General features: G+C 44.6%; 2 protein-coding genes and 1 long non-coding RNA gene across 6 annotated transcripts in view; 2 read left to right on the top strand and 1 right to left on the bottom strand.

Moving 5' to 3' along the window:
• ATXN7 (ataxin 7) overlaps positions 1–7,832 on the top strand; it is a 127,348-nt gene extending 119,516 nt beyond the window's left edge. The window contains 4 exon segments of the mRNA XM_060308955.1: positions 1,216–2,179; positions 2,934–2,978; positions 2,980–3,001; positions 4,706–7,832. Coding sequence (XP_060164938.1) covers positions 1,216–2,179; positions 2,934–2,978; positions 2,980–3,001; positions 4,706–4,815 — 1,141 coding nt within the window. The 3' untranslated portion in view covers positions 4,816–7,832.
• Positions 7,833–9,221: 1,389 nt separating this feature from the next.
• Positions 9,222–20,020, top strand: LOC115859055 (uncharacterized). Of its 3 annotated transcripts, XR_009566039.1 has the most exons (7): positions 9,222–11,728; positions 13,692–13,784; positions 14,455–14,579; positions 15,478–15,646; positions 16,810–16,950; positions 18,124–18,318; positions 19,114–20,020. It is a non-coding gene; the product is annotated as an uncharacterized lncRNA (long non-coding RNA). The 3 variants fall into 3 exon arrangements; XR_009566040.1 differs by having other exon boundaries at positions 15,478–16,950; positions 18,127–18,318; XR_009566038.1 differs by having other exon boundaries at positions 15,478–16,950.
• PSMD6 (proteasome 26S subunit, non-ATPase 6) overlaps positions 14,784–21,877 on the bottom strand; it is a 23,053-nt gene continuing 15,959 nt past the window's right edge. For both annotated transcript variants that reach the window (XM_030867631.2, XM_030867633.2), the window contains exons 6-8: positions 21,044–21,212; positions 16,640–16,717; positions 14,784–16,489 (exon numbers count right to left, since the gene is read on the bottom strand). In XM_030867631.2, coding sequence (XP_030723491.1) covers positions 16,393–16,489; positions 16,640–16,717; positions 21,044–21,212 — 344 coding nt within the window. In that variant the 3' untranslated portion in view covers positions 14,784–16,392. The remainder of the gene's footprint in view (positions 16,490–16,639; positions 16,718–21,043; positions 21,213–21,877) is intronic.

The following is a 21,877-nucleotide window of genomic DNA, read 5'->3' as shown; positions in this document are numbered from 1 at the left end:
GTGCAGACACAGTTGGGAAGCACTGACTTAGGGCCAGAGCCACACTTTTGAGTGGGAGTTTTAAGGCTGGGCTGCACACTTGCAGTTGTTGATACCGTTTATTAATAACTATAGTCCTTCTCAAAACGCATGTGGAAAGCCCTTGGGCAGCAGTCTAGGCCAGCGCTCTCACTTGAAGGATGAGGGACCCGGCCCCCGCTGGTACGGCGCCCGGATCAGCCAGAGCTGCCCGTGGAGGCCGGGAGCCGGGCAGTCTTGGCACTTGGCTTCCAGTCAGGCCGTTTGCTGTTTTGCATCTCAGTGTTCATTATGCCACAGGGGTATCTGAGATTTTGGCGCCGTCACGTTTTAAAAATCAGAGTTAAAATAAAAGCCAGGGTGAGGGCGGCGGGGTGGGGGAGTCCTTCCTGGTTTGACTGTTTGAATACATACTTTACCCAAATATTATAGACAGAGTACACTGTTAGCGCACCGTGAGCAGAAGTCCCCCTGAGATCTGGGGGCTTTGTTCCCTTGTACAGGCACGTACAGGCTCTCAGGCCAGTAGCTGGGACCGAGCAGTTGTTATTAACTAGCTATGCCCTTGCTTTTTCCTCGTTCTTTCATGAGTTGTCTCAGCATTTGAGCGCCTTCTATGTGCCAGGCACCGTGCTGGATGGACAGTGGTAAATCAGCTGTGGATCTCTCCGTCTGCGGAGATGCTAGACAGTGATCATCGGTCACACGTTAAAACTGCCAGAGTCTTCCAGAGTCTGGGAACAGGGGGCAGTGCGGGAATGAAGCGAGTCAGGACGGTCAGGGCAGTTTTCCTAAGAAAGTGATGATGGGGGCTGAAACAGAAGTGTGAGCAGAAGTTGGGGTGGGAGTGCTGTAGGCAGAGATACCCAGGGTCTCGCTTCACGGCCCGTTCTCGGAACTGAAGGAAGATCAGTAGCCAGGATCACGGAGTTCGGGGTGCCAGATGGGAGGGTGCGGGGTACATGCCTGCGGCTGCAGCACCAGTGAGGTGCACGGCCTTACAGGCCGTTGTTCTCGTAGCGCAGGAAGCCATTAAGAATTTGAAGGGGAAAAGTGACCCTCTGTGTGGCCCAGCATCTCAGCGCGATCCCTGTGACCAAGGGGTGTGTTCAGTGCCAGAGGTGAAGGGGGTGTCCTTCTGAAAGTTTCCACGAAGGGCAGTGGTGGACGTTGCTCAGGCCCTCTTTTGTTTCGCAGGAAGATCCCGCCAGTGCCCAGTACCGCATTGCCCGTCTCCACACGTGTTCCTCACCGGACAAACTCTGTGCCGACATCACACTGTGGGGTCAGCTGCCTGGCGGCAGCCACCGTATCCCCCTCCCCTGCCCCGCTCTCGTCCTCCTGCATCTCCCCCAGTAGCAAGTCGGTACCAGCTCATGGAACCACACTGAACGCACAGCCCGCCGCCTCCGGGGCCGTGGATCCCGCGTGCAGCATGCAGTCCAGACAGGTGTCCTCCTCCTCGCCCTCCCCCTGCACGCCCTCCGGCCTGTCCTGCGTGCCCTCCTCCCCCATGGCCAGGAAACCTCAGAAGTTGAAATCTAGCAAGTCTTTAAGGCCCAAGGAGCCTTCTGGTAACAGCACTAACTGTCACCACGCGAGTAGCAGTGCCGGCAGCGGCGGCTCAGGAAAGAAACGCAAAAACACTTCCCCGCTGGTAGTCCCCTCCCCCTCCCCCTCTTTTCATTCCATGGAGTCTTTTAGGAAAAACTGTGTGGCTCACCCTGGGCCTCCCCACCCCACGGCGGTAGCCTCTCCTCACGGCATCGGCCTCAACTGCGTGGCCGGCAAAGCGAACTCGGTGAGCGGCCGGCACGAGCAGCCCGGGCGGGGCGCCCCCGGCGGGAGCCCCGGCGAGTCCATCAAGAGGATGAGCGTGATGGTGAACAGCGGCGACTCCACACTCTCCCTCGGCCCCTTCGTGCACCAGGCCGGCGAGCTGCCCGTCAGCTCTCACGGCGCCTGCTCCCACCCGCACACTCCTCTGGACAAGCTCCTAGGCAAGAAAAGAAAGTGCTCGCCCGGCTCGAGCGGCATCAACAGCAGCAGCGGCAGGCCCACCAAGGTGGCCAAACTGCCGGCCCTGAACAACGTCCATGTGAAGCACGCGGGCCCCAGCCCGGGGCCGCCAGGACTGGCAAACAGCTCCCTCCTGCATCAGGTAGGACAGGGCCTGGGAGCCCCGTGGGGAGGCCCGTGGCCCCTCCCTTGAGATCTTTCGTCAGCTCGGAGATCTGTGTGGTCGGGTTGGTGGGTTTGCCTAAAAGCCAATGTCCAGCTTCGTGGGGTCTTTTAAGAAAAGGATGAGTTGATGGCCGGACGGAGGTCAAACAGGCTCCTCTCTGCCTGACTCTGTGATGACTCGGAGGACGCTCCTGGGTGAGGAGGCCACGACAAGTGCGTTTCGGCACTCATGCGTGATGGCAGACCCCTCCCCGAGGCCGGCGGGCCGTGTTTCCCGGAGAGCAGTCCTTCAGTGTGTTTTTCTGAAGAAAGCTGGGCTAAAATCAAACTGATCTAGAAAGGGATGATTTAAATTTGAAAGAGACCGTTTAATATTTTTCCCATCAAAGAATTTCAGAATTTTAATTTCCTTGTTAATTCTCTCCCTGTTTTTCCTCCTCCCTGTTTTCCGAGGAGGCAGGAAAACAGCATTTACTGTGGGCAGAGCAGAAGACTAAAATCTTGTTTAAGTTAACAGATTGAAAAAAATCTGAACGTGACCCATTTGTAGAGAAGGGCTCTCTGGCCTTCGGATTCATTGCTGACCATGGCTTTCTCGGGCGCTACCTTGTCTTTTCCCCACTCTTCCCCCTGCTGCTGTTTCCTCCTGGCCTGCCCTTCTGTGGCCGCTTCCTCCAGCTTCCTTTCTCGCCTGTCCAGGTCCTCTCTCATCTTGTTATTTCATTCAGCAGGATACCTCCTGTCCTTGCTTACAAGCAGGAATTTCAGCGGTGTCACCCCCAGAGCCCTACTTTAAAATGTGAGCCTCTTTTTTGTTTTGTTTTGTTTTTTTCCCTTCCTCATCTTCAAAACTGAACTTAAATGCCAGGCTAGAACTTTTCCAGAAAATACCAAGAAGTTTGTTCACGTGATAGAAGTTTCCCTCCAATATCTGTGTGAATTAATATTCAGTGCCAAAGGTATGGGGAAAACAATTATGCACAAATTTAGGTAGCAGCTGCTTCAATTCTCTCTGAGCCACAAATACATATGGGCTTATTCGTGTGTTGTTTGGGTCTCTTTGAACAGGGGTTCCTGGACAAGAGAAACCTCCTTGATTTGTAGTTATTCCTTCTAGTTTAACGATAAGCATAAAAACGCAGTGCAAACACTGTAAGAATCCATCCCTTAATAACTCCCTTCTGGGTGTAGTTTCCTGATGCACATGAATCCCAGGAGGGATGTCCCACTGCCTCGGGATGCCCACGCCAGTGTCACTGAGCACGCCGTCTTCACGTAGACGCCGCTGCGGACCTTACTGCCCGCCAGTGTCAGAAGGCGAGGAAGAGGCAGGGCGGGTGCGGCAGAGAGTGACAGTGTCTGTGGGGATTGGGGGAGTGGGAGTCTCGTCTACACAGAGCAGCTGCTCCCAGAAGCTTGTTACCAGTTGCAAAGAGAAACTGCTGATCTGGACTTCCGTGAGAAATTTGACCATTTTCTAAAGCTCTGTAGTTTTTCCTTTTGTTTTGATCTGGTGAAGCCCACACGTTTGCCAGCGAAGTTTGGCTCATGAGCTGCCAGTTTGCCACCTCTGATTTCCACCGTCTGGGGGGTGGGGGTGGGGGACTGTGTCACACTAGGACAAACAGCCTAAGTTTGGGTTCTTTTCCTTAAAAGCAGTTTCATGTTAAATTTGTATTTGAGAAAGATTTTCTCTGCAGTGGCATACTTTCTATTATGCTGCACAGATTCTAGGGGGGCCCATGGCTACAGATCAGAGGATGGATGAACCTTGCGTATTTTTACGTCTGTGATCATTTCTCTGCAAGAGGGATCCTGTAGCTTTCTTCAGACTATCGAAGGGACCCATGACTCCAAATGCTGTAAAGAAGGCTGCTTCTTAGACCAGTAGGGACCTGAGCTCGCTGTTCTCCACGGAGCTGATTTTAAAGCAGAGATAACTGAACTGGTTGGAATCCCCTCAGCAACGGAATCAGTGGGACCTGCTGGGGAGCCTAGGAGATGGGGCTGGGTGTGAGCCCAGCCCCCGAGTTGATTCTTGGGCTCTGCCACCAAGGACCTAAAAATAGCTCATGTGGGACTGTGAAGGCCAGAGACCCCTCTCCCCGCCTCAGCACGGCCTTGGGTGTGAGTTTTCACACCTGTGTGGTGGCCCATTTGACCTTGTTCACGTCTCAGTTGACAACCTGGAATACCTTCAAGGAAACAGCATCAGTAAATAGAACCAAAAGGCAAACATGTGAGCCTTTTCTCTGAGCTAGAAACCCAGGCTGCTTCTCTTCTGGACAGTTTTCTAAAAGCCAGTCTTTTAGAAGGATTGTGCCCCAGGGCACAGAAGGCTTTTGAAAGCTGAAGCCAAATTCTAGAGCTGCCTGCTCCTGGCATTGCCCAGTCGGTCGGAGACGCAGTGGCCTCGGGAATACCTTGTTTAGAAATCAGGGCGGGGCCGTGTACAGCCGCTTACTTACCTTTCGTTGTCTCCCCACCCCCTCTTTTTTGAAAGCCAAAGGCACGTCCCTGACAGCTGAAAATAGCACGGGGAGGAATAATCTGGACACTTTTGACGACAAGGTGCACCTCCACTCAGCACTCTGGACTCCACGATGCCTTTGAGTCTGTTTTCCCAACCTCCTGTGGGCCTCGAGGGTAGAAATCTGCCGGGCTGTTGTTTTAACGAGGATGTCCCTGAAGCTTTGTCTGTAGCAGTGAGTACTCGTAAAGGACACTGGATCAAGTCCAGCCACCGAATTGCTTTTATCAGTGTTAGAGTGGTCTGGACTACTTGCTACAATCTGTGAGAAGTTCCTGTCTCGTTGAACCTGCAGTATTTCACGGAGCCACTCTTGGAGGAGGTTGGCTGGCGAGAGTGTCTTGGCAAGAGCGTGACTGTAGACTTTTCTCCCTCCCTCCTCTCCCTGCCTAGTTCTTTCCTCACCCTGTCGTCTGTAGGTCCCTCTCCAGCAGTCAGGCACCTTAACTGGAGACACCTCCCAGGGGCGAGCAGAGCTGCACCCCAAGCAGCCCTCTGGAGAAAGGGGGTCTGCAGCTAGGTTTTTATAGCAGGTGCCGGGAATGGTATATGGACGTCAGTGAGAGGCACCATGACAAAAGAGCCTGTGTTTTTGCCCAGCCTTTTGCAAGTAATTTGGGATCAGAAGCCGTCAGAAGTTTCTAATGTACAAACTGGTTTAAAGCCATTGATGGCCAGAGAGCAAGTATACACCAGTTTAGAGGCTTACTTTTCATGGTACAAAAGCAATTGTGTGATTTTTTTTTTTTTAAAGAAAATGCAAATGCAAACAATTTTGATAATGGAAAGCCAAATTCTGGTGGGTGGGGAGGTAGACAGAAATCACTATGGGGGAAAATTTTCCAAGATTTCCAAAGAGATTGAATTTTTTTTTAGCCTTTGTTTTCATGTTAAACAGTATACAGTTAGGTTGGTTGTCCTGCCCAGTCTCCTGTTTTTAAAAATTGCCTTTGTAACGTGAAATAGTTGGGATGCAGCAGACTCTGTCGTTCACAAAGTCACTGATATACTTTAAATGTTTCCAAGGCACTCGGTGCATTGCCCGCAACCTCTTCTTTGGATACTGTCCTGGGACTAAGTGTCAATTTCCGCTTGGAGCGCTCCCCATACTGTGTGGGTCTACACACCCCTTCCTGCCTCTGCACGTTTATGTGGATGCCGTTGGCATGGGGAGCAGGCACCCAGGGAGGGGCGCTGGTGACTGTGCACACCTGCCCATGCGGAGATGGCGGGAGGCATGTGTAGTGTCTGCTAGTCACACCTCCTTTCTGGGGATTTACGCCTGCCATCTCATGGAGAGTTTCAGAGAGCCTCCAGGATAGTGTTTCCAGTACCCCACCCCAAAAGAAAGAGCTTGATAGGTTCAGACAGCACTGATTGAGAAGGTGTCCTTGAATTTGAGGGGATGAGCTGGAGCTCTTTAACAGATGATTCCACCACCACAGCTCCTGAAAGGAGAACCGGGCACTTTTGCTTAGAAGAACACACGAAGTTGCCGAACACAGGGTAAAGTTCCCAAGGTTCTGATCATGGCCCTGGGCAGGGCTGGGACAGAGCCAGTCAGTGCATCCGTTTTCCTTACAATTCTTGGGTTACAAACTTCAGTTTCAGGGAATTTTAAGTCAACAACAGGTAGAATGAATAAATACTTGGTTACCAGCCTAATAATGTGAATTGCTACAGAACTATTCTTATTATGTAAGGTAACAAAAACTTTATTCAGATACTTTAGCTATAAGTTGATGTAAAATATTGATTTTCTTTTTAAAGGAAGGGGAGAACAGTATCTTGTTCACCTATTATGCAATCAGTCAGTAAATGTTTTAAAAATGATACTGTAAGAGAGCTTGTATAAGAAGAAAGCACGGATGGGCCAGTTTGGTGTCGTTAGGAGAGATCAGTCTGGTTGTTCATCCCAGGAGATGGAGACAAGGAGGTAAGAGGGAATCAGAACGTACTTAGTTGATTCCTTGGTGACAAGTGCAATGGGGTATGGGTAGAATTTATTTTCAGAGCCAAGGGGACTTGATGGTTATAAATAAAGTTGCTTTTAGTGATGGAATTTATAGACAGATCATGTTGTTCCGAAAGATGTGAATAGGATCCACGCTAGCAGGTTGATGCAGAATAATGTAGATATTTAGATTAGCGAGTCTTGATCATTTGATTTCTTAGACTGAGGTTTTAATTGAAATTTCATTATTGTCTCCCGGTAGTACACAGAGCATCGGGATTAGGAAATTAGCCATTTTGGATTCCGCCTGCCACAAACAGACCTAAACAGTGCTATTAAATTTTAGACTGTTGTTCAAATATTGTATTTTCTCCTACAACTACTTTTTATTATGGTGAACAATTAAGACCATTTAAAACACGGGAGTACAAGTATTTTTTTGAATTAAATTAACTTGCAAAAACCAAATTTGCAGTGGTTGGGTTGTTTCTAGACAGACTTTGGTATCAATTTAAAACCAAGATAATTTTTATATTCTTTCCAATAGAATTTCATGACAACTGCAGTTTTCTTAACCTACAAAAAAAAAAAAGTGCTGCAATGATGAACAAAGAATTATACAAAACCTACTTTTGTATCTTTATTTTGGAATTTCTTGTTCTATTATAAATATGGAAGTATCCCTATTTGAGAAGACATATTTTGTTAAAAATGAATTGTACATATTTAAATATGTATTTTTGCACAGGTCTTTTTTTCGGATATCCTGTTTTGGTACAATTGAGATCATCTAGTATTTATTTATTAATTAATAAAAGTAAATACCTTTTTATAATTTGAAGTGGTTCACTGCCAAGCCAATAGTTCTAGAACCTGCCTCCTTTACGGTTTAAGGGATGCCTCTGTTCTGTGAAAGTCTTTTGTCCCTTTCAGTGTCTTGGGAGTGGATTCATACAGATGAAGTGGGCATTGCTTCTCCCTAGTTGCCTGATTTCCCAATAGACTACACGTAATAAGTGACACACTGCTTTTCTTTTGTTAGTGTTTTATGTGTGAGAGAGTGTGTGTGTGTGTGCGCGCGCGCCGCGCGCGTGTGCGCGTGCCCTGAGCACATGTGCGTTAGTATGTGATGTGATTAAAACTAATGGGGAAAAAAAAAAAAAACAACTGAAAGTGCCTGAACCTAGTTTTAAGCTTAGACAGATACTTTAAAAAGACTTGAACGTTCAGTTGAACTTTTGGAGTTTGCTTTTTCCACCTAAATATTGTTACTAAAATTTTAGGGGAGGAGTCGAAAACCACCAAATGCTGGTAATTTTATAAGGTATTTTAAAATTAAGACCTTTTGGTTCACAGGAATTCAACTGGTGATGGATTGCCCGGTGGCACCAAGGGTTACAGATCTTCTTGTCAGCCAGCAACTTACACAATGTGTCTGTTTTGTTATTCGCTCATGAAATGCAGAGTTTAAAATAGAATATTTAAAATATTTTGTATTCCAAAAATATACAAAGTACCTCTGAGAACACTGAAAAAAATGTATAATTTGAAAAATGTAACTTATAAAGGCAGCTGTCTTCCTGCGAGAGTTCTGTTGCCAAGGAATTTCTTAATATCTCCCATTCTGTCCTGCGGGGGAAAAAGTTGGGCTTTGGAAAATGATTGTTAAAAGTTTCATTGTTTAGCAGAAAATAATCATTTTTACATTTTGTGCAAAACCTTTTACATTTTCAGATCATTTAAATGAGCACTACATACTGTCAGTGTGAATGTAGGGCCTTGAAAGCATTTTGCTGTGTTTTTTTGTTTGTTTGTTTTCTGTTTTTGAGCTTGGTTATAAAAGCAATCTCCTGTGTTAAAATGTGTGAATAGGTTGATCATTTGTACACATAATCAAGAGCATCTCAGCTGGACTTTGTGTTGGCTGCTGTATAGAACATGAACAAATGTCAAGGGATAGAAAATTACTTTGGATATTTAAAAGAGAAGAAATATAGTCTATTTGTTTTGTAACAAGTTCTGTAAATAAAATAATTTATACTATTTATAAGAAAAAGTTGTGCTTTGCTTTATGAGAAATTAGTTTGTGGAGCAAACATGTTAACGGGCAGTAAAACCAGGATTTCTCAATAAAGAAGGTTGGCTGCATGAAATATTTTACATGTTTCTGCCTCGTTGTGATACTAAACCCTTTTCAATCGAGTCTGACTTTTCTTCATTTGTAGCATCAGACACCCTTATGAAGCTCAGCTTCCCTTCCAGACCACCTAAAAGGTTCTAAGGGCTTAGGATGTTTCTGTTCTTGGGCACAAAGGTTTGCCTTGGGTAAATTAATAACCGGGTAAACAGTGACCACTACTGTATTCTTGCCCTGTAGGTTTGTCAACAAAGGGAAGTTGATAGATTGAGAAATACATTCTGTTTGTACTGTTTGATGGCATGTGGTCAGTTTTCATTAGAGGTAAGTTTTTTGTGTGTTTTTTTAAAATTTTTATTTTGTGTTAGAGTATAATTAACAATGTGTTAGTTTCAGGTGTACAGCAAAGTGATTCAGTTACACAAGTATCCGTTGTTTTTCAGATTCCTTTCCCATTTAAGTTATTACAGAATGCTGAGGAGAGAGGTAAGTTTTTTAACCAGAGCTGGTCTGGTTTCTTCCTTGCTTTTACAGACCTCCCTCACTGGCAGTACATTTTGATATCAGGCACAGCATAATCTTTCACCTCTAGAAGTTCGGCCGGTTTTACCATTTGCATATCACTCTTATAAATTACAAATTATTTTTGTTGCTTAAAACAATGAAGGAAGCAGTGGATTTGTGTACTGGAGTAAAGGTGCATATACATTACAGGAAGGAGTGAGGCTGGCTTCAGTCGCCGCTGCCCTGCCCCGTGGACTTCCGTTCAGTCCTTAGATCAGCCGACGGACGGCTCAAAGTCATTCTTGATAAGTTCCCTGTGGCTGACTCCTTTCACTTCGGATGTCCTCCTTAACCTTCACTCAAGGAAAAGCTTCAATCACTCAATCTCTTTACGCTTTTTACTTCAGCTCTCTTGCAGATAACCTGGCTCTGGACAGCAGGAGGCTATCCCAGTTCATGGAATGGAGGTTGGCAGTTTTGGATGCTGGCCTGTGGGAAGTGACCAGCAGAAAGGCAGGGTGAGGCCATTCTAGGCAGAGGGAACACGCTGGGCTGACACAGGTGTGAAGAAATGCAGACTGGAGGGCGAACTGGGTGAAGCTTGCTGGAAGGGAGGGGCGGACAGGGTGGGAGAAGTTGGCACCAGATGGTCAAGGACCTTAAATGTCATGGGGCCTTCATCCTCAGGAACATGCAGTTTAACCAGATGTAACTGTCAGAGCCCAGAGGTTTTCATGGTCCCGTCCCAGCACATGCAGAAATAATAGTCGTTCACATCTTTAGTGGTGACTCTGGCAAATCAAAGAAGCAACTAAATCTCTGTCCCTCTTTCTCACATTTTCACCCTGGCCTCAAACTCTGTCTTCAGCCCCCAACCCCGACCCCCAAGTCCTCATCACAGGGCTCTCCCCTACATCAAGCCTAGGGTCCTCCCCCTTCTTACTCCACTTTCTGCCCTCTCAGTCCTCCCTTTCTCATAAGAAATGCTTGCTCCTGTTGCTAGTGGGACTGAAACGAGTCCTTCGCCTGGTAAGGCTGTGATTCTTGCACCCGTTGTCTTCACTTTCCATAATCGGAGCTCATGGAACAAAGGTGGCACTGGCAGAGGATCTCTTCCAGGGGAGGGCGAGACCATCAGCCAAAGAGAAAGTTTTCGGGGGGAGGGGAGAATCTAACACTTATAATTTAATAATTTCTTAAAATCCCCATCACGTAGGGCCCTCCAATAAATGTGGAAGACAGAATGGACAGGTGAGAACCTTGGGACAAAAGTCATTCATAAAGCTGTTGCAGTGATCCAGGTAGGAGCTGTTAAGTTTCCAAACTAAGGCAGTGACCATGTGGATAAAGTGGGGACAGATTCCAGAGATCTCTTAAAGGTAGCACCAATAGGACTTGAGGTCTCATTGTATTGAACATTCAAGGGAAGAGTGAGTCTAACAGAACTTCAGAGATTTCTAGCTTGGCCAAACTGGTCGAGGAGCCTTAACATGAAATACGTGGTATGGCAATAGAGAAGGGAAAACATACTCTAATGAATTTGAGTTGCCCATGGGAAATTCAGGTGTAGTACCCAGTGGCTATCTGTGTCGTCTGGAGCTTATGAGAGAGGTCTGAGCCTAAACAGAATTGGAGGGTTGTCTTTCACTGGGAGTGGATGAGTTCACCTAGGAAAAATAGGTAGCTATCTGGCTTATTATTAGTTAAAATAATACTCATCAAGTTGAAGGCCTAATGTGCCAGATATGGTACCAAGCACTTTATCTGCCTTCTCTCTCACAAAGCCCCGAATAGAGTTGGTACTTTGATCCTAATCATACTGATGAGGAACTTCCAAAAAGGTAGGTGTCTTGCCTAAGGCCCCACAATGAGTAGGGGTATTGCCAGGCTTTGAATTCAGGTCTGTCTTCTTAAGCCTTTTTTTTTCCCCCCTTCCAATAGATGCTTAGAATCACATGGAAGAAATCATAGGTTCTCTCTGACAGAGGCACAGGCACCTCACATTTTATGTTCCGTTTCCAGGATTTCACAAACGAAGCCCATGCTCCATGGCCCAGAGAGAGAAGGCAGCCCAAGATGAAACCCTGGAGAAGAGAGTATTGTGGTAAAGACAGATGGAGAAGCGGTACTGAAGAGTAGAAAATCAGATCAGGGAAGACAGAGAAGGATGAAGTTGAGTTGGTTGAGTTAGAAGTTCAGACAGTTGACTCTGTCTTAATTATCAACCCATCAACCCACTTAGGTATTTTTTTCTTCTGCTTTCTCCAGGATAACTGGAATCGGTATTGAGATGAAAAGTTAGAAGAACCTGGGCAGGGAGATTGCCAAAGAATTAAGAAGTATGAGTGTGGCTAAGTGATGGCCTCGCCTGGGTTTTCAACGAAGAACTGGAAGCTGCCGTGTAAGTCCATGCTGGCCCCCTAGTGAAGTGGTATTTGCAGTTTCCCTCTTGTTACGTCTTACGATCCTCCTTCCAGGCAACTTGTCTGTGATCACACCAGTTAAGTGATTTGTTCAGAGTTACAGAGCGAAGTGCAATTTGATATAGCCAGTAATGAAGGAGGACTATGTACAAGGCCGATCCAGAGTTATGATGGTGGCACAGCACTTTTAGGAATAGATCAGGATAGGAATAGGATAAGAGAGTCCGAGGGGCACTCCAGGTTTGTTTCACAAGCAGAGCTGTTCAGAGGTGCTTGTGATCCCTGGGACCTGGGTGAGCCCGTGGCAGTGGATGGAAGTGGCACGGAGGAAAAGAGCACTGGAGTTAAGGCCAGGGAACTAGGCTGTTGCTGCACACGTTGTCCATTTCAGAGTCGGGAGGGGTGAGGGGAAGACGGGGCCAGCTGCTCAGGTCTGGAGTGGACGAGACATGGTAACTTACAGTTCTGAGGGCAGTGAGCACAGTGGGTTGGTGGTATTGCTGGGTGGTGAGCAGCTTCAAAGAAAAGGTGTTTTGAATGAGGGTGGAAACATAATGGCCAGGAGAGAGATCCAGGGAGTAGCAAACATGGACTTCATCTTGGCCCCAAGTTCCTGAGGTGTAGATGAAAGAAAAGCCTCTATGCCAGAGCACTTCAAGAAAAGTTGAGTCCTCCAAAACCAAGTGTAGAGTTATACCAGTGTTGATAATCCACTAATTGCAGAGACACTCTGGAAAAGCAGGTCTCTGATAACTTCTAAAAGGGAGGGTTAGTACCGTTGTCAGGACGCCACCTACTGGTAGTCTTGACTAAGTGGTCCCTTCCCCAAGGCAGTGTCAGGTCTTACGATACGTAGTTGCCGGGCAGGAGGCTGATGTTGCACCTTTTATTTCTTACATCCAGTCTGCACAGGGAAGATTATGCCACCACAGGAGATTTCCAAATGATGAGAGGTACTGTGCACTTCAGGGTTATTATAATGGCCTGGACCAAGCTGACCCACATTCTTGATACCCTTTGTAGGTCTTCCGAGACAGAAGAATAATGCAAAATGGTTTTGAAACCAAAACCAGTGATAATTAGAGCCTTTCATGTTTTCCAGACAGGCATGTAACTTCACTTCCCCCATAGCTGTTGTGGAGATGTGACGTTAGTTACTAACGACTACAAATTTGTGTAGAATTAGAAGGATGAGGGATTATCACAGCCCCTCTCCCTTTTTTACCCTGTAATCAGGGGGACAGATGTCAAGTATCAGCTATTAATCTTCAAAAACAGGTTTCAGACAGCACCAGGGATTAATTTAGAATTAATTATACAATTGATTTGCTAATGGTCAGTAAACCTTCCATCCATCAATTACTATTAATGCCTGGTCAGGTTACTGAAGACTACCTGTGTTCAGTCACAAAACGTTACGTGCACTGCAGTTGTGTGTGCTCCGTGAACAAATGAGGTAGGTTATCCTTGCAGCCACTGGGTTAGGTAAAAGTTAGGTGTAGACACTTAATAACAAAAATGCTTGTAGACAGTATTTCCACTCCTAAAAGACTGCTAGTCAATGAAAAATTGATCTATTTTTTTCTCATTTAGGAAATAGATTACCAAAATTTGACAAAGCTTATAAATACTTATTTCACTGGATAAATTTGATGCACAGATGTTATGGTTTTAGAGAACAATGACAAAATCGTTCATCCCAGTGACTTCATTTTGTACTTGAATAGTGTATTATGAGACTAGGGTTGCTAAAAGTGACAGGTTGCCAACTTTGATCAGTACTGAAAAGGGACTAAACACAGTGAAAGTGTTTTAGCGCTATTATCACTTAGCAAATAGAACTATCATTTGATGATAATCTTATTTTCATATTGTGATATGTGTGCCCTTCATGACTAACCAGAAAATTAAGACTTTAATTCTTTGGATGGATTCTCCTAGGTGATTAACGGAGGCTGCTGATCATCAACCCCAGGTGTATGGTAGGGGGCTGGGACCGGGACAACAAACTCAAATGGCAGTGGAGCCAGGCAGGTACCGTAAGGTAACAAACAGGGCAGGCCGGATGCACCGGGCCTGCTGGAGGGGAGATGTGCTAGCCATTCGGCTGGAGTGGAAATGTGAGCTCAGAGTTAACCTGATCTGTCCATTTTTCCAGAGAAGCTAGATAATAGGTGATTTTTGAATTGTCTTTCAATTTTTAGATGGCAACCATACACATTTTTTTCTTAAAAAACGTATGGGGGTCAGGGGGCCGATGACAGTTGCTGCCCATCGGTGACCAGTTTGCAGCTTGGTAGCTTCAGGAAGCCTCCTTTGGCGTCCTGACTTGTTTTAGGTTTCTGAACCTTTTGTTTATGCAATTGTGAGAAATAAGGGCCTGGGCCTAAAACTTCCTCGACGAGGATTTTATCAAGATTTAAAATACCCCCACTGGTCAAAAAGCAGAGAACCAAGGTTTGAAATTGGCATTCTACGTAGTCTTACTACATAACAAACATAAGTGAAAAACATCAATGAGGTGGTCAAATACAAAAAACTTCTCAGTTTTTCCCATAAAACATGGCTTACATGGCCCAGTTTATTAATTTTATGTGACAGCTTTCTGCCAACACTCCTGGTAATTAATGTGCATGTGTTATAGTTTGTAATGTGTTCATATAAATGAACCTCATAATAAAGCCTGGTTCTCTCCTCCAGGAAGTAATTTCTCCCAGCATCAGAGAGCCAGCACGAGGAGAGCTGGGATCAGAATTTGGTTTTCCAGCTGCAGTGTCCAGTGCTCATTTCTCCTATACCATATGGCCACATTAAAAAGAAATGTCTTAGGTTAGGTTCCAGTTTTATTTTCACTTCCAAACTGATACTCTGAAGCTAACACAGAGACTCTGATTTTGTATTAAAAAATACAAATGCATAGGACTAAATATAGAGAATATTCATCAAAATATTAATAGGCGTTATTACCTCTGCAGGGTAGAATGACAAGGCAAGTCCACTTTAGTATCCTGAATTTCTTTTGCAATGAGCATATTCTTTTTTTTTTTTTTTTTTTTTTTGCGGTACGCGGGCCTCTCACCGCTGTGGCCTTTCCCGCTGCGGAGCACAGGCTCCGGACGTGCAGGCTCAGCAGCCATGGCTCACAGGCCCAGCCCCTCCACGGCACGTGGGATCTTCCCAGACCGGGGCACGAACCCGTGTCTCCTGCATCGGCAGGCGGACTCTCGACCACTGCACCACCAGGGAAGCCCCCATATTACCAATTTCTTCAAGAAATTACAGTGATCATTGTTAATAAGGTTTTATAAATAAGCGTTTTTAGAAATCCATCCCGCATTTTAAGAGTCCACAGCACCTGCAGGAAGCTCCTGTCAGAGCACAGCTCTGGTCCCTGCTTCCTTGGCAGTCAGTGGCCCCTCTTTCAGTACAGTACTGACGGCTGCCACTGTCTTGACTTTTAAGGCAGTGCTTCTAATACTTTGCCATTAAGTATATCATTTGCAAGAGGGCTTTGCTTTCCCAACCTGTTATTACTCGTAGTTTTACTCAAGTTTTTAATGAAGAATGAATGTTTGTTTCAAGTTATTTTCAACAGATTATCCACTGAGATCATGTGTTTTGTTTTTTCCTCTAATATGTTAATGAATCATTCCCATCAGCAATGTAAACATGCTCTCTTAAAAAAATGAATCAAAACCTCATACTTCTCTCCCCTTCCTTTTTACAGTAAAATGCCATCTCCCAGTCTCTTTTTAACTCAGCTCTACCAAAACTGCTCTTGTCAAGGTCACCATTCAGCAAGCCTGGGATCCTCTTAGCAAATCCGGCTGCCTCTACAGTTTATTCCACCACTCCCCAGCGTCCCTGCAGCTCAGGGCCATGGTGACACTTAAAAGGTAGGTCAAATTGGGCCATTCCTCTGCTGAAAACCTCCAGCGACTTTCTTCCCTCGATACTTGCTCTCGTGGTCTCTCTCTCCTTTTTCTGTAAGTATCACGGTACTAGAGAGGCCTTCTATGACACCCTATAGCAGAGAGCTCTCATGCCCTATTAATCACCTTTATCTGGTTTTGTATTTCTTTCTTCCTAGCACTTCTCCCCCTCTGACTCACTAAGTTTATAATTGGGAAAAAAGATTCCCTTTGCCAATATAGCTAAAATCTTCAGTGAGACTGGCTTTGGCGGCAGATTCTAGAATCTAGGGTTTGGTAGCCTCAAAAAAGGAGGAGTAACTTCCTGTCTTCTGTAGATACTTGTTTCTGAGGGAAAGCTTACAATACACTGCATTTCTCGTCTGTCTTCTATGTACTAAGCACTGCGTTTAATCATACAGCATCGTCTTCGTAAAATTCAGAAGGCTTAAAGGTAAGAGATGACATGCATGATCCCCTATTTTACTGAAGAGGCGGAGTCAGGATTAGAACTTAAGTCCTGTAGTCTCTGTAACCATTTACCATAAACCAGAGCTGTTCAGATGATGCAAATGTGACATTATTTTAACATTACTGGACCCCATTCTTAGAGATGTCAAAAAAAGTAAACTGAAAGAAACCATGCAGTATTTATTTTATACAGTTCAACTGGGCACAAAGTAAAGTAAGCACCTCTACAGGAAATCCTTGGTGTATGAGGGTTTTTTTTCTTACATATTAATTACTCTGGATAGTTTTTGAACTCTGTTTAATAGCAGGTCTCCTTTCTTGATAGTTTCTTGGTACTGCCAGTTCTTGCTATCAGGTCTATAAATAAATCGAAGAAAAAAATGAATTATTTACCAGTCACATTACTCCATAACAATAGCTGACCTACTTTAAAAAGAAGGCACTCTTCTTTTAAGGGTGCCCTTTATTTTGTGCAGTATTACAACTGATACACAAACTTAAGAGTACCTGTTTGTTTCCACTATTTCATTCACTTTATCTATTTTGCAGTGTAGCCTCCCAGCAGCAATAAATCTGGAGAGTTCCCTAATTGACAGAAAGGGAAAAAAAGCCTTTAGCATTAGCCTTATAGACAATTCTTAGAAAAATATAAATAAACACATGATTTGTCTTTCAAGGTAACATTTTGATGCACTGCGCAGTAGTTGAGAAGATGGTCTCCAGTGTATTGCAGGTGTCTTATCTACCAGCATTAACGTGACCCTACAAGTGCCTATTCCTATGAAGCGTAGGTGGTCAAAGAATGAAGCCATTCACAGGTACAGAAGTGCTCAGGAAAAAACCTGAAGGGGTTAGAAAAATTAAACATGAGGAAAATAATGAGCTTTACTGGGGCGGGGGAACCTGATGAAACCATCCAGTTTCCTTCTTCTACTTAACCTTTCCGGAGCAGGGAACTCTAAGGATTTTGAAAATCCTTCAGAGCACAGAGGGAAGGAAAGCGTTCCAATTATTTTTAAGACGGAATAACGTGCCACAATAAATTCAGATTAGGAATGTGAAAAAAGGCATTTGTGAGTATATCCCGTCACAACCCAAACCCCCTAATTTAAGACAGTTACTTAAACAACAGTCACACACCTGGCTCCACAGCAGCATCAGCAGTGAAGCCCACCATCCAGGTCTATCTACCACCATATGACACAGAGAAGAAAGAAAATGCTCAGAAATGCACTAGAGCTACATGAAGACAGCTTTCCAATGCTGCCAAAGAGAATAAACGGAAAGCTGACTCCTTTAAGATAATCCATTTATGTTAAATTTGGAGATTAATTAGGGGGAGTGCTCCTAATTAAGAAAAATCTGATTCCAAATAAAAATTATGTGACAGATTACTGTCACAGACACTAAAACATCTTGATCCTAGCACATAAACACCAACAGGAAAGGAACTCCAAATCTTAAGAACCAAATCTCGAACGGAAGTGCCATTTCAAGTCAGTGGGGAAAGGTTGGCTCACGGAATGGTGTTGAGGCAGCCTAATTATCACAAATGCCAGAAACCATGTAAGGAGAAAACGATAAACTCGATTATGTAAAGACAATTTCTACATAGCAAAACACTACCAAAATCAAGTCCAAAACCAAATGAAAACGTGGCTAAAAGATGTTTGCAGTATGTCGTTGCCACTGGTCAGTCAGTGGTGAAAGCCCCACTATTCCTTTTCAATAAGGAAATGTGCAATTTTGGAAAATCTGGTGATGGGCTTGAACGATGGGGAAGTTATGCTATTGAAGATTTTAAGCTAGAGGTTATCTTAAAACTAGTGAGAACTATGTGTAACAATGTTTATAGAGCATGCTGTAGTGCTGTACTCATTAAAAATTCAACTGTTGGTTTTTGAGTTATGTTACTGAGTGGCTTTAGGTAAAAATCTAAAAATTAAAAGAGATCAGCACTGTTTCTAAACTCACTTGTGTTCATTTTCCAGCAGTGTACATAGTTGCATCTCCAGAGTGCAGCTGCAAAACCCACTGGCACCGAAGTAACAGAGAAAACTACCCAACCAGATATAACCAGCCTTGTGAGTCCTACCCAGATCCAAAGAACAGCAGGGGAGAAGAATCTTAGGAGAACAGCACTAGACTTGACGTACAAGCAAACTCTAACTCAAGAATGCCCTGAGGTAAGACCTCCCAGTCAACTGCTGACACCCAGGCTGACAATTCCACTGCTTCTTCCCATGCCCACCATCACCAGACTAGTTCAGCCCTTCATTTACCACCCCCATCCCCCCCCCCCACGACGAGACTCTAAACAACTTACAACATCCCTTCAACAACTTTACAACATCCCTTCAGATCCAACCTAGTATCTTCCTCCCATGCTTTGCTCTGGACCTCCCTGTGCCCATCACCACACGTTCCATCCCGTGCACCTAGGCTGCTGGTTTCTCAACCATGCTCCTAAATCTCTCTGCTATTTCCTCCATCTGAAATGTCCTTTTCCCCACCACTTCCTATAAAAAGCCTAAATACGCAATGACAGCCAGTCTCAATGCCCACGGGAAGCCATCTGTGGTGTGCCCATTTCGGGGGCACTTTTTCTGACTCCTAGTTATGCTCACTCTGAACTATGTACACTAAGAGTAAGCAGAGTCTCCTTTCTGGTTACACCACCAAAGTTTAACTACTTAATGCCCTAAATCCGTGTTCAAGTCCCATTCCCTAGGCGACGTTTTTGTTGCCTCCCCGTGTGCTAATCAATCAAACATATCCCAAGATGACTCATCTTCCCCAAACAAACCACCTACCAACAAAATGGGAGAATACAGCCCATGGGTATGGTTTCTAACCTTACATATGTCAACAGAAGGCCTGGTTTATTCAAATAATGGCCTGGTCCCCTTCTCCGACAATATCTTATTAAGTCTAAGGAAGTGGAAGTACAATCGTTGTTCAATCATCCAAAATCATTTTAGGAGGGAAGAAAACAATCTGTGAAAACCCAGGCGTGAATCAGATATTTCAAAGAAGGCCTATTCTGGTAACAACAACTGCAGCTCGGTATGTACTTGACAACCTCCGCCTCTAAAGCTGGTCTGAGACCATGGGGAACAATTAAGAAATACCACCAGAAATGTACCACATAGCATCAATTCAGATGCCGTTGTAATGACTAGCAGAACACTGCAGTGTGTCTATATAACTGGTACTCCCCTGCTTCTGTGCATCTTATCCACAGCTTCAACTGAGCCTCGCACTGCTCCCAACCAGTGGACACGGCTTTATCACCACCACAGCACAGTTAAGAAACTAAAGGCTAGGAAGCCAGACCGGCCCCTGCTTTTTGTGCACTGCCCACCACAGGAAGCCACTCCTTACACTGCCGCATGAGAAGCACGTTTACAACACTGCTCTTGGGCAGTGGTTACCAATTTCACACACGAGTTCAATTCAGAAGTGAAACAAAACCAAACCAACCGAGGGAACGCAGCCTTCTATTTTGGTATGGATAGGATAACCAACAAAAGCCACCATCACTGCCTCTTTTTCTTTCACAGAAGAGAAGGAGGAAATTTCTGGCTCCATAGTTTGGGTACGGTTAAGATCTGTGCATTTTACTGAACGTAAAGATTACTCAAAACCAACCCGCCCACCCATAAACAAGCACCCCCCAGTCATCTATGCATGCTAAGATGACTGGGGGTGAAATGTACTGGTGTCTGACACTTCCTTTCAAGCGGTTAAAAATCAGATGGAAGGTGATAAAACAAATATAACAAAATGTTAATAAATTACAGAATCAAGGATCTATGGGACTTTACAGTGTAACTCTTTACAATGTTCATCATGTTTGAAATTTTTCATAATAAAATATTAGAAAAAAACCCAAAATGGCTAAAGAGAGTGTGGTCTTTTAAAATGAAATGCAGCTTCATTAAAAAGTGCGTTTTTCACTGTGAGCCACTGCAAACTACATCTTCAAAGTTAAAAGGCTGATGTCTGGGAACCACTTAAATATCTAGATACCCCTGGACAGCTCACATTCTGAACATCTACTTCTCCCCAACTCTACACCCACTACCCTGCGTCCAAGACACGGGGACATCTCCTCCATGAGCTGCTGAACAGACCACCTGGTCTCCCCATCCAGTGTGTGTTAAGACAGCATGGAACCGTGTTACCCACCGGAGGCTTAAAATGCTCCAGTGGCTCGCCACAGCGCCTGGATTAAAACCCAAGTTCCCCACCAGGCCCTACACGACCGTACACCACCTGACTCTCCCACGGCTACCCCCCCACCCCCACTACCATGCTGCAGCTACGCATCTTTCTGTGCCACTGTATTATCTCTGTAGACTCACTTCTATCTGAATTGACTTACAAGTTTATTTGCTTACTTGCCAACTCTCCCCATAACTAGAATGAAACTCCATGAAGACAGAGACCTGAAACAATGCCAACCCATTCAGTTAAGGCTTTAATACATATTTGATGAATCTGATTCAAGCGCTGGAAGTTCCATTTTTAACAACCAGTTTGCCCAGAATTGCAGTAGCAACCAAAAAACTGAAGGCATTAGCAGAGGAAATAGCTCTCTATCTATCTTATACTTCACACTAGGTCCTAAGAGTCACTGCTGTAGCAGCAGTGTGGCTCACAAAGACGTAACAGAGACGACTTCTGCTCCAGTTACTATTAAAAGTAGACTTCTGTCCCATCTTTGCTACTACGGTAGAAACACATGAAAGCAGAGATAACGGATATGATTGTTTTGATATTGAAAGGAAAATTCTTAGATCTTGTTTTTATAATTGAGGGAAGCAATGTAAATGGAGAAAATATACAAGTTCACACATGCAAAGGTAAGTGTAAAAAGTAAACTGACATGATGTTATTTAAACTTACTGATCAATGAACTCCACACCAACACCAAAGGCTTCTGCCATATAGCCCAGGGTTAATGACCTGTATGACTCGAGCAGCTGGCTGTATGCGTGAATCCGCATCTCTCTCACGTAGTATCGATAATGAGGAGCAAAAAGCCAGTCCTTTTTCATTTCCTGTTCCACAACAGCTGCAATGAATGACATGACAATTATAAGGACCTCCCTTTGGATAAACTGATTAAACTGGAGGATGGATTTATAACATGATAGAAATTAACAGCCTTTATCTACAAAGTGTATACAGAGTATTAATGAGCAATCCACACACACAAGTGCAAATTATTTTACTGAACATCTACTACTATCTATCACTGTTCTAAATAATGAGGATACGGTAGGAAACCAAAAGACAAGATCTCTGCTGCCACAGCAACTAAATTTTCAAAGAGAGGAGATAAATAAATGAACAAATAAAGAAGGTACTCTGAAAAGAAGGAGTTCTGTAAGGAAAATAAAACTGATGTGATAGTGAACAGGAGGGCTTCCATGGGATTGGAGTCGACAGGAGAAGACTTCTCTGAGGAACCTGCCCTGCAGAGAGCAGGAGGCTTAGAGCAACACAAAGAATGCAAAGATCCAAGGCAGGAAGAGCCTGGCTAAGCCCAAGAGCAGAAAGGAGAGCAGGTTCAGAACGTAGCAGGAGGACAGCTACAAGGATACAGAAGGTAAGCAAGACAAAAGATTCAAGAATATACTTATGTTTCTGGCTTGAACAAGATAAAAATCCCTGGAGAAGGAGAATTTTTCTTTTTTTTTTTTTTTTTTGAGTTGCTTTGTGTGTGTGTGTGTGGTG

Source organism: Globicephala melas, chromosome 11, assembly GCF_963455315.2.
Source record: "Globicephala melas chromosome 11, mGloMel1.2, whole genome shotgun sequence".
Lineage (NCBI taxonomy): Eukaryota > Metazoa > Chordata > Mammalia > Artiodactyla > Delphinidae > Globicephala > Globicephala melas.
This window is presented reverse-complemented; position numbering and strand designations above follow the sequence as displayed.